Source organism: Spodoptera frugiperda, chromosome 25, assembly GCF_023101765.2.
Source record: "Spodoptera frugiperda isolate SF20-4 chromosome 25, AGI-APGP_CSIRO_Sfru_2.0, whole genome shotgun sequence".
In the NCBI taxonomy this organism is placed as follows: Eukaryota; Metazoa; Arthropoda; class Insecta; order Lepidoptera; family Noctuidae; genus Spodoptera; species Spodoptera frugiperda.
In genome coordinates, this window is record NC_064236.1 from 5,815,068 (window position 1) to 5,830,360 (window position 15,293).

The following is a 15,293-nucleotide window of genomic DNA, read 5'->3' on the forward strand; positions in this document are numbered from 1 at the left end:
ACATATATTTTCAATTCTTCTACATAACTAATTTAGAGCAGTGGTAACATTTATTGTTAAGCTACTCATTGTACTCGTATAATGTTAAAAAGTATGTATATATTTGTATGTCACCTTGTCTGGCAGTGAGGTCCTGAGGGTCGTGCAAGTAGAGGCCGTTCAGACCTCTGCCGCAGGACTTCCACCACCATCCTCCCTTGAGCATGGACGCGCAATTCAGCGACGATCTGTCATTATCCCTGTTAGGAACAGAAAATAGGCGTATAATAAAAATAAAAAGATTGTATGGATAGAATTTTTAACTCTTTGTTCTACATATGCGTCGTCAATAGATTATGGCTTATATAAACAGGTAGCTGGTTTTCTGTATTCTAGCAAAATGCTAAGAATTAACATAGAATAAGTTTTAACATTTTACTAATTATTATAATAATGCTTATATTATTATGTGAGGATTAACCTGTATGTGTAACATATATATTTTATCAATGTGTATTCTGTGTGTAAAATGTGAACTCCAATGTTAATGTTGTAGTTACTCTTTATTTCTATTTCGGAAAAACTAACATGGTGTTGATGACTATGTACCTATTGTAAATCTATGGTTAAACACCTAACAAACTTATTACTAACATTTATACTTTAATGTAATTAATACCTACTTGTATTTTCATATTGCATTTATTATGTCTCAGCATGTATTCTATCTACTAACTACTTACCTATTATATACATTTACTTTTGCACAAGGTTCTAGTATCTAATATAATGTTATTCAAATGTCTTAATTAATTTATTCATAATGATGAGCTAGGAGAGTAGAGCTGCAATATAAATAGTTAAATAGGCTCGACTGGATTGATACCACGACCTCACAGAAAAATGGCGTGAAACAACGTTTGTGTTGTGTTTCGCCGTATGAATGAGTAAGGTTACCGGAGACCTAATCCTACCCTCCTCTAAAGGTTGGCAGGGGCACTTGTAGCACCTATGGGCGGCGCAGATTGCTTACCATACCATCAGACGATCCATCTGTCAAAGTATAAGAAGTAAAAAAGTCAGGGTACATACCTGTTGTATGTAGAGAAGGGGCTGTTGTTGGAGCCGTACCAAGGGTCGTTGAGAGAGTCACCAGCGTTGCCCTCGTAACCATCAATCTCCAGCTTGTAGTATTCCGCTTCAGAGTAAATCTTGAAGTGCGAATACTGTGCGTACCTGTATCGAAGATTCACTGTTATCACAAATGTCTGATGATCTTCTAAGTATAATGGTAACTAATAATACTCAGGCTAAATGGTAAACCATGGCATGAATATTACTCAGGCTAAACTATGGAATAGCAATTCCATGTCAGTAGTCTGTGCTTTTAACAGTTGTAACTCTAGAACGTTCTATGTAGCTAGGGTGTGATGTCATATAAAAAAACAGATCGTTACTGATCTAGTCTCGCAATCAGCCAATTGAAGTACTAGCTTATTAGGTTAATGTCGTACTATATAACACTCAATCAACTGTAGTGATGACAAAGCAGGTGATAAAACTAAGTAAGTATATTCACCCACGCAACACCTACGATGGTACATATTATTGAGCGTTGGAATCACCACCGACATTTCAGCATTTAACAGCACATCAAACTATCAATCTCCTTATTAGATTTTCAACTGTATTGTTTTGCAACAAGGTCAAATATCTATTGGACATTTTGACTGTGTGGGGTAGTTTGATGACTGTCTACTGACTTCGATCTTACCTCTTATTCCCGTCGAAATCTTCAAGTTCCACTCTAAGCATGTAGTCATCATTGTTGGTCAACATGTAGATGTTTTCGTTACCCAACCAGAATTCTTTGCTGGGGTCACCGAACCCGTTCTTGTAATCGTTCCAATCTCGATTGAAGTTTTCCGCGGGTACCCCGTAGTCGTCACGACGGTGTATCACCTGATCGACGGAAAGAAGGATTTATCGTTGTACCCAATACATAGGATGATAGAACTCATTAACTGGTTAAAGCAGACGCTACGTTATATAAGTGCAACGTGCACCGCCTTCTCCTTCGGGATGAAATGGCGTTATAATTATGTTATGTTTGATAGAAGCATTCGGTGCTCAGCATAAACTCCTTGCGAGTTTTTTCTTGTAGCTTTTTTATGGATCTGTGTGATTCAGTGGTCTTCGAAATAGGTCTAATTGATAGAGGGCTAGGGGGTAGGGTGGATAATCTGGTCTTATTAGGAAAAGCAAAAGGATTGGTAAACTCATAGTGTTTTTGATAGAATGAGTGAGGTAGTTAGTAGGTACCTATAGGTATTTATTATTAGTAGGTAATGTTATGCTAGTATTCAAAAATCTATTACGTTGCTTACAAGTTCTTACAGTTATAGGGTAAACGCAGAAAAATAGCTTAGAAAGTATTTATCTTGGAATATTTTGTAATAAAATTTAGAAACTTTGCATTGCTAATTGCTATTTAAAAAAAATTGTACAGGTAAAACTAGAGATATTTTCATAATTGTATATTACATCTACTGCTTAGAGATACTTAGGTATTTTTATAATTACTATCGTGAGATATACTACATTAACTAAAAAGAACGGATTACTCACGCAAATATACTGAGAAAAGATCTACTAGTTTCGAGTCACAGCTTTCCTCAGTATGTTGGCGGTAATAAACCGTTATTTTTACTTATCTTACTAACTGCCGTACTCAGAGTCATTTAATGGTTACGTTACTTAACCCAATCCTTAACAATTGTTTTCAATACAAAATGGTTACTAAGGAATAGTTTAAGTAATCATTAAATGTCTCTGAGTGTGGCAGTAAGGTATTGTTATAATATTTAGGTCGTAACATCATCATAAGTGTAATTATTCATCCTCACAATTTGTTAAGGAATACGTAGGTCAAAGTTAGTTACCTAAAGCTAAGTGTATTCTTAATTTCTTAGTTTAAGTTGTCTAAATCGATTTTTGAAAAAATACAAAGTTTTGTTATAGAACTGACATACATACTTAGCTAAATTATTATCAAGTCTATGTATATGCTAGTCATATACCGTAAAACAGACTGAAAAGAATCCGAGGGGTTAATACATACAGAAGAGGGATGAATTAACGTTGGGAAAATGTCCTAACATCTATTCACCCCATTCCTGTGTCTATTCACTCTTTGAATTCTATTCATTTTTATTTATTTATTTTACCGTTATAGTTCGGTATCCATCTATATTATATTGCATTTAAATTAAAATTTTCTCTCATCATTAGGTACTTTGTAGATATAATTACATATTATATCCTTTTAGAATTACATATAATATAGTTATAAAAAATCCACTGGGAACAGACAGACAGAAAGCGTAGTGTTAGAAATAAGGTTTTAAAATTTATGTGTAAATACTAAGAAATAGGTACTATTAATAGGTTTATATTTATGCAAACCAACATCGCTATAATATTTAATATACAGACTGACTGGTGAGATACGTTCAATATTTGAGGACGTGATAGTATACGAACATATATCATGAAATAAAATAACAAAAATATGAAATATTAAATAACTTCTTAGTAAACTTCGTACACAGTACACCGAGAGTCCAGTATTTATTTATTTAACTGCGGGATACTTGGACACCGCACGGACGCCTGGGTTGCGCAGCGCGCTATCAACACAGAATACATAGGTACCTACACTGTACAGCTGTTGCCTACCTACATCGAGACCTATCCCAATTTCACTTATTTTTAGAGACATTTCGATAAAAAATTAAGCACCTATTTTTTATATCAAGTTAACGAGAATCGAGTACCGAGTACTCTCTATAAGTATTGAGCCTATTTCACCAGTCACCCGGTATACTTAGGTATCCATCTGTTTTATATTGCATTTAAATTATTTTTTTCTTGGTAAGGATATACCTATAAATCATCATCACTTAGTATATTTACATGTATTCTAGAATTACATATAATATGTAGCCAATACTACATATGAATACACTAGGAACAAACAGACAGAAAGCGTAGTGTTAGAAATAAGGTTTTAAAATTAATGTGTAAATACTAAGAAATACTATTAATAGGTTAATATTTATGCATACCAACATCTCTATTAGATATATAGGTATCCATCTGTATTATATCGCATTTAAATTATTTTTTTCTTGGTAAGGATATATAAATCATCATCACCTAGTATATTTACATGTATTCTAGAATTATATATGTATGTAGTTAATACTACATATGAATACACTAGGAACAAACAGACAGAAAGCGTAGTTTTAGAATTAATGCGTAAATACTAAAAAAATGTAATATAGGCATCGCTAGAATATTATATATATAGGTATCCATCTGTATTATATTGCATTAAAATTATTTTTTTCTTGGTAAGGTTATACCTATAAATCATCATCACTTAGTATATTTACATGTATTCTAGAATTACATATAATATGTAGCCAATACTACATATGAATACACTAGGAACAAACAGACAGAAAGCGTAGTGTTAGAATTAATGCGTAAATACTAAAAAATCTAATATAGGCATCGCTAGAATATTATATATATAGGTATCCATCTGTATTATATTGCATTTAAATTATTTTTTTCTTGGTAAGGATATACCTATAAATCATCATCACTTAGTATATTTACATGTATTCTAGAATTATGTATAAATGTAGTTAATACTACATATGAATACACTAGGAACAAACAGACAGAAAGCGTAGTGTTAGAAATAAGGTTTTAAAATTAATGTGTAAATACTAAGAAATAATATTAATAGGATAATATTTATGCATACCAACATCTCTATTAGATATTATAGGTATCCATCTGTATTATATTGCATTTAAATTAAAATTTTCTTGGTAAGGATATATAAGTCATCATTACTTTGTATAATTATATATATCCTTCTAGAATTATATTATATAATATGTAAATATTAAAGTTTACTAATAATAGGTTCATATTTAAGCATACTTACATCGCTAGTATGTTGGGTAATCATCTACATTATATTGCATTCTTTCATTATTCCTTCATTCATTCATTTATTCATTTCTAACATTTTCTCGATAAGGATATCATTACTTAAAATAACGGTGTAAACCGTTATTTTAAGACGACAACCGAGGTTTAATTAATTTAGCATGTCTCACGACAGTTATTATAAAAATATTACTTAGAATATTTACATATAGGTATCCATCTAGAATTATATTTGTATTTAATACTTCTGATGAAGTCAGTGTGGACAGACGACAACCGAGTTTTAATTAATTTAGCATGTATTGTCTCACGATAGTTATTTTAAAAATATTACTCAGAATATTTACGTATATCCATCTAGAATTATACCTATTTGTATTTAATATTTCAGATGAAGTCAGTGTGGACAGACGACAACCGAGTTTTAATTAATTTAGCATGTATTGTTTCACGATAGTTATTATAAAAATATTACTTAGAATATTTACGTATATCCATCTAGAATTATATTTGTATTTAATACTTCAGATGAAGTCAGTGTGGACAGACGACAGCCCAGTTTTAGGAATAGTGTAATGTAATGTCTAGATACTAAGATTTATATGTAATAGGTTCATATTTACGTCTACTTATAATTTAAATATGTACCAAGTTTCTATTTCATCCTCTATGTATGTACGCATTTAATAATTAATCTATTGATATTTTTGAATTATGGTCGAGTATGATCGATAACCGTGTCTTTCGACAGTATATTTAAATTCAAGGCAACGTATGAATCATTTTAAAAATGTGATGTCTAAATAATGTACCTATAAAGAATAACTTTGGCACAAAAAATAGGGATGAGCTTACGGTATGAAAATTAAACTATCCGTCAGTCTGGTAATGAAAAAATATTAGAGATGCACTTATTTGTCGTAATAAAAAAAAATAGATAGGTATACCTATATTGAACTAAAATTTAGAAATACGGGAGCTCGCCATCGCTCAGTATAAAATACTAAGATGTGACTATCGGCGAAAGTTTGACTCCATAAAAAAAAGACGACAATATATTCTGTTATTGAGAAGATGACAATACTAAAAAAATTATCGTCATCCCTATAAAATTATCGAAATTAATGTTATGTGATATTATGGCATAATTATGTATGTATAATGATGATGATGATGATGTATTTTAAGGTGGAATATTGAAGGGTAATGGAAATTGACCGTAGGATTGGCACAGTGGGTTGGCAACCGGCTCCTGTGCAATGTGTCACACACGGGCTTAATTCCCGCATTCAATTGTGTGATCGACACATTATTGTTCCGAGTTTGGGTATGATATACATAATTATATGAAAATGTATCTTTATAAATATGTTTAACAGCAGCCAAGATTCAATAGAACAGATTGTTTTTGCACTACATTAATTGATAAGTAGTACCTAGAAATTAGCTGTTATGTTTACCTAATTAATAGTATAAAATACATGAGCGTCTTTAAAAACATAAAGGTACGTCTACGCTAGACGAACCGAGCACGAGCCGAACAAAATTCGTCTAGTGTGGACCAACTTACAAGCCTCGAACGAGCGCGCTAGCGAGCATTTCGTTCGTGCTCGGCTGCGTTCCGCCTGTTGTCGGTTTATGACGAACATAAAGGGATCCGCCCGTGCTCCGCTCTCCTAGCGTAGATGTACCTTAACCATCCTTCAGCGTCTCTTCGATTTATAACTATTCAGTGTATTTAAAATAACATGTATCTACCTATGTATTATGCTAAAATGCTATTTATGTAAACAAAGCGCTCCACCAAAATTAAGATATTGTTGATTCAACCACTGCTTCTTTGTAATATCTGTGTGTATTTAAGAATAAATATTTTTTTTCTTCTATGAGCAATTCATTTTTTAATTAGTCACTGTTGAATTTTGATTGCAGTTTCTATTGTTACGAAAATTGAGGAAGTATAATCTACGTATATTCACATAATATTTACCCACCTATAGGTATGTGAATAAACTGATTGTCAACCATCAAATCATAATCGTGCATTCGATTCAACCTTGGGCAAATAAAACATGACTTTAATACTATAAGATAAAATACGTTTTCATTTGATATTTACGTTTTGTTCTCCACGGCCAAGATTGGGTTTAGGTGACCTAACTAGGGGATACTAGTTATAGAGTACCCTGTTTTCCACTCTAGGAAAAATACTTAATGTATCGTCCTTCAGTCGGTGGACGAGAGGGATATATGGGACTCTCCAGGAGAACCCACTAAAAACCCAGGAGCACATCTGTGTCGGCCTAAGTCTGGGAGACCGGATAAACCTTTGCGACCAAGTCCCCCTCGCGAAGACTGCCAGTGAGAGTCTGTCATAACCTCACAAAACGCTGTAACTCCGGTAAGTCATGATCCACAGTAGATTACAACCATGACAACACCGAAATATTGAAGTCCAGCGCGTCGCAGGGATATTGACCGCTGTCTTGGATCTCACAACGAATTAAATCGAAATATAATATATACAGCAAAAATAACGGTGTTTTTAACCTACGAGACTTTAGTCTTTGGTCAGAGATCGAGTACCTACCTGACAAGTAAGAAGTTCCATTCAAGTGGCTAATTAGGGCCTATTTCTGCTACCTTTAAAAATTTCATTTAGTAAGTAATAATCTCAACAGAGTAAGATGAGAAGTCAAGGTAATATACATTAAGAAAGTTTATCCGTTATCGTGTCGGATTTCGAAAACCACATGATCACATAGACGTACGAACATTACGAAAGCGCCACTAGTAGTGCCTCTCAACAAGGGCATGTTTGTTGAGGCACCAAGTGGCACTTCACAGAGAAAGGTGTACTTGGGTAACAGTGTGCAACTCACAGTCCATCCTCCGTCAGCAACATTCTGCTCGCAGAAGACCTTCAGGAACCAGTAGGTTGTTCCTCTAATCTGCAGGTAGTACACTCCAGACTCACGCATGCCGCCGTTCATCAGGTCCACGCACGAGTACCCCTGGAAAAATATCAAACGTCATTATAGATACGCCCTAAACACCAGATACACATTGGCACATAGCGTGTAAGCGCAGCACTTATTAGGTAAGATCACTGCATTAATTTTAGCTATCTCGAAGTTGCGGAAATGATCTGCAGTGCGGCCCGTGCTCGTTGTAAATAAATGTAAATGTGCAACGCCTTATAACATTCTATTCGCATAGGCGTATATTATATTCGCGATGCCTTCGGAATGATAACTCACATTATTTCATTGTGCATAATAAAGAATAACCGTTGGAATGGCACGAGGCGTGTACCAAACCTTTAGTACTGCTCAAACAATGCCATCAATTTTAATGCTACGTTATGTATATCGTTACGCAATATTAATAACTTTCTTTCCCTTTTAGTTTTACAGGGAGATTGATTACGGTACCGGCCTGTTTGGAACTTTCTCAATAATTGCCATTTGTCTAAGTACCGTTTTCTTCGATTGTTTGTCGCTATTGTAATTTTCCGTTTATGGTAGCTAAGTGTCGCGAGTGTCTCAGTAGTACCGACCGACTTACTTGTCATGTCGCCATGTTTAAGTACCTGCATATCGAGACAAAACTATCAAAGCAAGTACCGCGCTTGTAAACAACAGGAAAATATACATATACATATAAATAGGATAAAAAGTACTTCCTAACAATACCTAAATAACCAAAAAAAATTTGATGTTACATACAGTCAGGTACGCACCACTTTCATATGAAATACTTACATCCATTTTTGTAAATCTTTGGAACTCATTCAGTTTCTGGAATGTCAATTACGTTGGCATTTACAGACTGTTCAACTGACGGTTCATTAATATCTATGTACATACAATATAGCAGTCAGGATTGCTACACCGCACCGTATGATTTTGTTGTCTAACTGCCTTCTCAGTATTGAACTATCGACCAAATCACTTAACGACACAATAATTAGGTACTTACACTCTAGAAACTATGTTTAGCAATCGTTTCATATTTAAACTTAGTAACCTTATCATGCAAATATGGCACGTAGAAACTACATCTAAAAAGTTATTTCAATTATCTTCCTTGGAAAAGTCAATTCAAGAAAATGAAAATAGAGCTGAGTGTTAATATTTATATTATGAAGTATCTAATCAACAAATAACTCATTTAAACCAAGATAGAAATCGTCGTAAGACAAAACGAATCTGATAGCAGTTTGAGAGACAGACAGTCATTCTTCAAATTCTATTTCATATATCATGATGTGTTGGTTCGTTAGCAGTGGACGCGGACCTAAGTCATTAATTTATCACTAGTAAGTAGTTGCTAGTTGGACGTGTAATGTGACAGTGTGACAGTGTAATTAATTAACTGACCGTACACTTTACAATAGCCGTCAAAATGCTTTTGTCACAATCTGTCGCTTTCGTTGCAAACTCTTGTCTTGTTTGTTAGCCAACTGTTTGGCAACATTTTGACCATAATTAACATGATAAAATAATAAGTTTGGAAGAATCTATGGGTTTCAAAAGGATACGATACAAAAGTTTATAAAGTATGCATGTAATCAAAATATCTCATAGTTAAAGCCTACTTTGTATCTATCAGAAATGCGGTAACTTCAATGAGTGACATAAGTCGAAGCTCAAAGGTGAATTTTCTTAACGTGACTTCCTGACAATAGACGAGTTGTTGGCTAATTTTGATGCGCGTTTAAAGTTCATGCCATATTTTGGAACAAATACAATGGTAGGACAGACACATAGCTCCCTGGTTGGTTGGTTGGTATTATTGGTAAATGATTAGAATTAAGTTTGAGTAAATGAAACGAGTTAGACACAACCATTGGGGTGCCTCTACTCGTACGTTTCTAGGAACTTTCAAGAAGTTTGTTACGATTTACTGAGTGATGTCTTAAGCGGTGCATTATAGGGAAATGACTTCCTGTTTCACGGTAAGGCTTGTGGTTACAAATCATAATGCACTATCTATGCCTCGCTATGGTGCAGTCGTTGATTTATAGATATTATTTTGATTTGCATAAGCGTACCTAATACAGTCTTCGGTTATACAGCTGCAGCCCACGGGGAAAATGAAAGTGGAGGTTTGTTTTCATCATTTCGACTGACAAGGCGGTCACGATCTGTCGGTGCCGAGTGGTGCCGACTACATTATCAGATGTCATTGTTACAATACCGCGGTAAGTAGGACTTCAAGTAATTTGTTAACAAGATGTTCTTTTCTATCTTAATGATCTCTGCTATTCAATGATACGTGTTTGATTGTATAATGGGCCTATAAGTTTGATACTTGAATATATGTTGAACAAGTTCTTGTCATAAACGTTGTTAAGGTAATGGCTCTTCTTTATTTCATAAAACATTCAACTTGGAACAACTTGTGGCCTTTTGAAACGGTAGAAAGGATTGGTTTAGGTTTAATACACAAATATTTATACAGGGTGAAGAGGGAAACGCCGAAAACAGATGTTGGTAAAAACGAGCTTAATTTTTTTTGAATAATGAACAACTACTAAAGGCTGATGTTGCATAAATAACGCGAAAACAAAAACGACTGACCTTATAAAAAAAATAATTTTAGTGTTTTTTGGTAGCGTTCCGTTTACACTCTGTATATACTTAATTTCATAGACTTGGTTGTAATAAGAACCTAATTGGCAGTTTACGCCTATAAAGTTAATACGACACAATAACAATCTAAGATTAGGAAAGTTAACTCGCTCTGTTATGTCTAGTTTAGTTTAGATGCCAGGGTACTAAAATAATATTTATTCAGTCACCTGCCCAACTGTAATGCCTGCTTGTAAATGTATTGAAGTTTCAACAGAGTTTATGTGGGTGTTCAACCTGTACAGGAAGTTAATTCGCAAAATTAATGACTTACCTTAACTTAGGTAAGTTGCGAAATCACAGCAACCTGCTACAGTTGAAATAAATGCCGTTTCATGTAGATTATGTGTAGGTATCGAATACTTATTAATTACTTTGGTTGCAATAGGTATACGTTTATATTATATCGATTTTTTTGTTAACATTTTTAATAGATATCTCTACACACCTATTCCGGTCAATTTAATTTATCCTTCAAATATCGCACGCTCATGTGGCCAAATCTAAGAAGTATAACAATAAAACACGCCTTATACAATACGTAGTTAAGTTATACATAGTTGCAGTACTGTAAGAAATGCCGAGTATTTCGGAATTGTTGCGAGCAAACGGTAAGCACAATGCAAGCATTCGATTGCGTTCGTAACATAACGTAAGTATTTGGAGCGACATTTTTTGCACAGGTGCAAGTCGTGTGCGATAGGTAAACATGTTATAAAACGTTGCATCATGCAGCTCCACATAACCGTCAGTTCTCGTACGCGAAGAACAATAAACACTTGTAATCATTGGTAATTGTCGCGTGGTGAGAACGGCAGGTTTTTGCGCGGGCGCTCACAAAGCCGCGGAAAGCGTGGCCCCAGTGTGTATGAGTGCGATGCCGAACCAGATTTACGTAATGAGAGCCACGCAACTTTCCTTGCACGGAAATGTCGCGAGTCTCAACTTGGCGCTTTTTCGATGACAGCAACGCACCAATTGCAAAGCTTCGCTCTTGCGAAGTTTACTTATGAGCCAACAATTTTTAAACGTCTTTAATGTTTTGTTTTTGCGTAATTTTTACATACTTTTTGGTTGGCCATGTTGAACTGTAGGATATGGACTTGGGACCTAAATTACAAATTTTTGGTTCGTTATACGTATATACCATTTCTAGTCATTTCATTAACACTTGTTCGTGTCCATGATTTGATAGCTACTTTGTTTGTTACAGACGCAAACACTGCTTCTAAACAGTAGACATCGAACGTTATATACAGGTACAAGTTAGTTAAGTTATACGAGCAATACCTATTAACTTTATACGCGTTTAGTCCGAATGTATGTTCCGGTAACTGCATACCAGAGCGTGTATTGCACAGCATTTTGTGTTCCTTATTGCTTCACCGGGAGACGTAAATGGTAGTGTATCGGAGACTGTACGAGTTGCGCACAACCAGACCGACGGGCGCTGATTAAAATTCCGACAACAGAGCTTAAATACTAACAGAAACATACCCGAGCCACCGCCTAGCCAGTCTGATTTGTACCAATTCCCTCTCCTAGTCAATGCAATCGCCTTACTTCACTCAACCTACATCTCGACAAGCATCCATTTAACTAAGACATATTGCCCCAGCTACTTGTAATCAACTTTTTGTCTCTCGCTATGATTCATATTGCTGCGACGACTACGCGCGTCACAGAAACACATTTAACTACTGTATACTCAGATAGAGACGCAAAAGATGTTTCTTCATCAATCACGATGACCAAAGAAAACCGTTTAAAATGTTTATATCAAAGTCGATATGAACGCTGATTAATAGCTAAGAAACTATGAAACATGACTCCACACTACACATGGTACATCCCTACATCTAAGAGTTATATCATTCGCACGGTTAGCACATTTTATTAATTACACCTTAAGATTTGTTCAGCGACAACGATAGGTGTGTTGTGTTATAATGAGTAATAATATTCTTTATGTAACTTTGACTCACTTTCACGTCTTTATAGTTGGCGACGATTTCCGAAGCGAAAGTATTATTGCCGATGATGGGTTTGTTCTTGACGCTGGGGAAGATGATCCCGCCCTTGCGGCTGGCCGGGCGCGGGCTGGTGCTGCCCGTGCTGGCCGTGCTGGCCGGCGTCACCGTCACCGTGGCGCCGGCGCCCGCCGTCGAGCTCCACGTGCTCGACGTGCTGGAGGTGCTCGTGCTCGTACTCGGGCTGCAGGCGACACGAACATTAGTCACCGTACACCCCTACACCTCGATCGCTAATTACATATCGCTAGTGTAGGATGTAACAGTAACACACCACAATCGCTAGGGCTCGCAAAATATATCGCACAGACAAAAGCAATCGCACAATCGCATAGGCTTAATTGGAAATAGAAAGATATCACCTGTTGTTTAGTGTGGACGAGGGCGGCATCGTGGTTGCTGCTACGGTGCTTGTAGTCGGGTCGGTGTAGGGTTCGTCGACTCTGTATCGGTTGGGGGCGTACTCTACCAGTCGGTCGATGGTTGGGTCCAGCAGAAGTTCAGCAGGTACCGGTCGCTGAGCCAGCGTCGCGACGTCGTCCTCCTGTTTCTTCAGTCGTTTTTCTACCATATCCAAATTTTCTATGATGAGGTTTGTTTTTAACCGTAGATCATTGTGGATTTGTCCAATAGCACGCTCCTGACGCTGCGTCTGAGTGAGTAGTTCATCTGACTTGGGTACTAAGTCATCTACGGAGCTCTTGGTACCGACTACTACGTCCCAAACCTCATCCATTTTTTCTGAGACACTCATCATGGGTATTATTTTATTTACAAGGGTATCTATTTTACTACTTTTCGCCGTTATAGGAGCCTGAGTACTAGTAGCTGTACGATTCTTGAACAAACTGTTGACATTGATTGAAGCATCTTCAGGCTCGACTATAGCAGCGTGTACATCGGCCATCATGTAAAGTACTTTGCCCAAGTTTTCTGAGACGAGGTTGATATGGAACTGAAGTTTTCGATCGACTGTGGATACAGAGCTTCTCAATTGATCTACTTCTTTAGTGATTTCATTGATAACCTCGGTGTTCAAACCTTTTGCAATTTCTATTACGTTCAAATTGATAGGTTTCTTTTCACTGGCCTCGGCATTGATGTCATCGACTGGCAAAAAGTTACTGTCGATCTGATTTTTAAGGCCTACCAGTTTCGTGTCGATGTTCGAGACTTTTTGATCCAAAGATTCCAGTTTTCGGTCAAGCAACTGTGCGTCACTTATCTTGTTTTTATTTTCGTTTTGCTTTTTAGCGCTATTTTCGGTAACGCTTTCCTCGTCACTCTGGCCTATGTGGCTGAACAGTTTTAGGTCGAGGTTCCCCAGTTTTGATATGATAGCATCAGTTTTGTGTATGTTGTCATTTACTCTCGAGTCGAGCGCTTCCACTCTCCTCATTAAATGTTCGACGGCCTTGTCCAAGTTCTCTATCCTTTGTAGTTTTGTCTCTAACGTGCTCACTATTACTTCAAAAACGTTGAATATGTACTGCTCTCTGAAACAACAAGAAAGAATTGTTTTAGAATCTGTTTTGATCAAGGTACTATCAACTCCATAAAGGGTTTTAGAAGATAGATACAATACAAAAGTCAATTATAAATTATGTAGCTATGTTTATTTACTTCTATAAACCTAGTGAAATTGAAATATCTCGCATCATAGTAAGTTGTTATGCAAGGAAAGAAATAGAAACCTTAAATACATGCTACCTACGTGCGTGCCACAAAATGTTTAATCGTGTCACAGACCTAAGACTCATGCAGACATGGCGCACGACGTTCATTGAACATAAGTTAGTTCTTGTTAAGAGTTATTTAGGTACACTTGCGATACTCTGACAGTGTTCGAACCTATAAAATATATAGCAATTTGTTCCAGCGATTTCGTAAATTAAACGTCATGTCGAACCAGTTTATGAGCCTATGTAATAGTAAATTTTTTCGTTAGACTTCATTCAAATGGTCTACGCGCTACGGTACATTTTGTTTGATCATATAACAGTGAGTGATGACATAGGTACCTATTTTTTACTATTGGCACGTCTATTAGAGTTGTAGCTAGTATTGATAGTAATACTGACAGAGTTGACGTGTTATAAAAACAATACGCGTGTGTTTATGTCCAGTGACAGTATAATGTATAATGGGTTGCGTCATACACGTCGTACAACGCTACAAGTACAGTATAAATCAAAACAAAATAGTAGTGACATTCAACGCATGTTATATTATATGTAAAGGAAAATTTTCTATTTCCAAGAATATAGGAAAATGATGGAAATCATTAATATATTTGTACAAAATTCATTAGGCATCATTAGTATGTTAATAAATACCTATGAACGGTATCGCGAGCCGCGTTGGGCCAATCGATATAATATTTATGTAATACATTTACATGGGAATTATTAATCACGATGTTGTCAATGAAATAAACAAGTTTTATATATTTACTCACAACTTTCTTCTTGATGTTTGACTGAAGCATTGACTCATCTTTAAGTTTTTAGCTTAAAATGCCAACAAGTAAGCAATTTTATAAGTTGGAGGACAAACAACATGTGTTTGATAACTTTACATAACAAGCAATAATTAAACACGTAAATGGATAATGGGA

The 15,293-nt window shown here is 35.7% G+C and overlaps 1 protein-coding gene and 1 long non-coding RNA gene across 2 annotated transcripts in view; one reads left to right on the plus strand and one right to left on the minus strand.

Moving 5' to 3' along the window:
- The window catches only part of LOC118267158 (angiopoietin-related protein 2), an 81,273-nt gene that overhangs the window by 1,253 nt on the left and 64,727 nt on the right, over nucleotides 1–15,293 (minus strand). The window contains exons 2-7 of the mRNA XM_035580978.2: nucleotides 13,039–14,172; nucleotides 12,632–12,860; nucleotides 7,893–8,024; nucleotides 1,754–1,941; nucleotides 1,072–1,215; nucleotides 115–239 (exon numbers count right to left, since the gene is read on the minus strand). Of these exons, the coding sequence (XP_035436871.2) occupies nucleotides 115–239; nucleotides 1,072–1,215; nucleotides 1,754–1,941; nucleotides 7,893–8,024; nucleotides 12,632–12,860; nucleotides 13,039–14,075 (1,855 nt within the window). The 5' untranslated portion in view covers nucleotides 14,076–14,172. The remainder of the gene's footprint in view (nucleotides 1–114; nucleotides 240–1,071; nucleotides 1,216–1,753; nucleotides 1,942–7,892; nucleotides 8,025–12,631; nucleotides 12,861–13,038; nucleotides 14,173–15,293) is intronic.
- LOC126912458 (uncharacterized) lies at nucleotides 1,948–6,903 on the plus strand. Its single transcript, XR_007707171.1, has 2 exons — nucleotides 1,948–4,354; nucleotides 4,584–6,903. It is a non-coding gene; the product is annotated as an uncharacterized LOC126912458 (long non-coding RNA).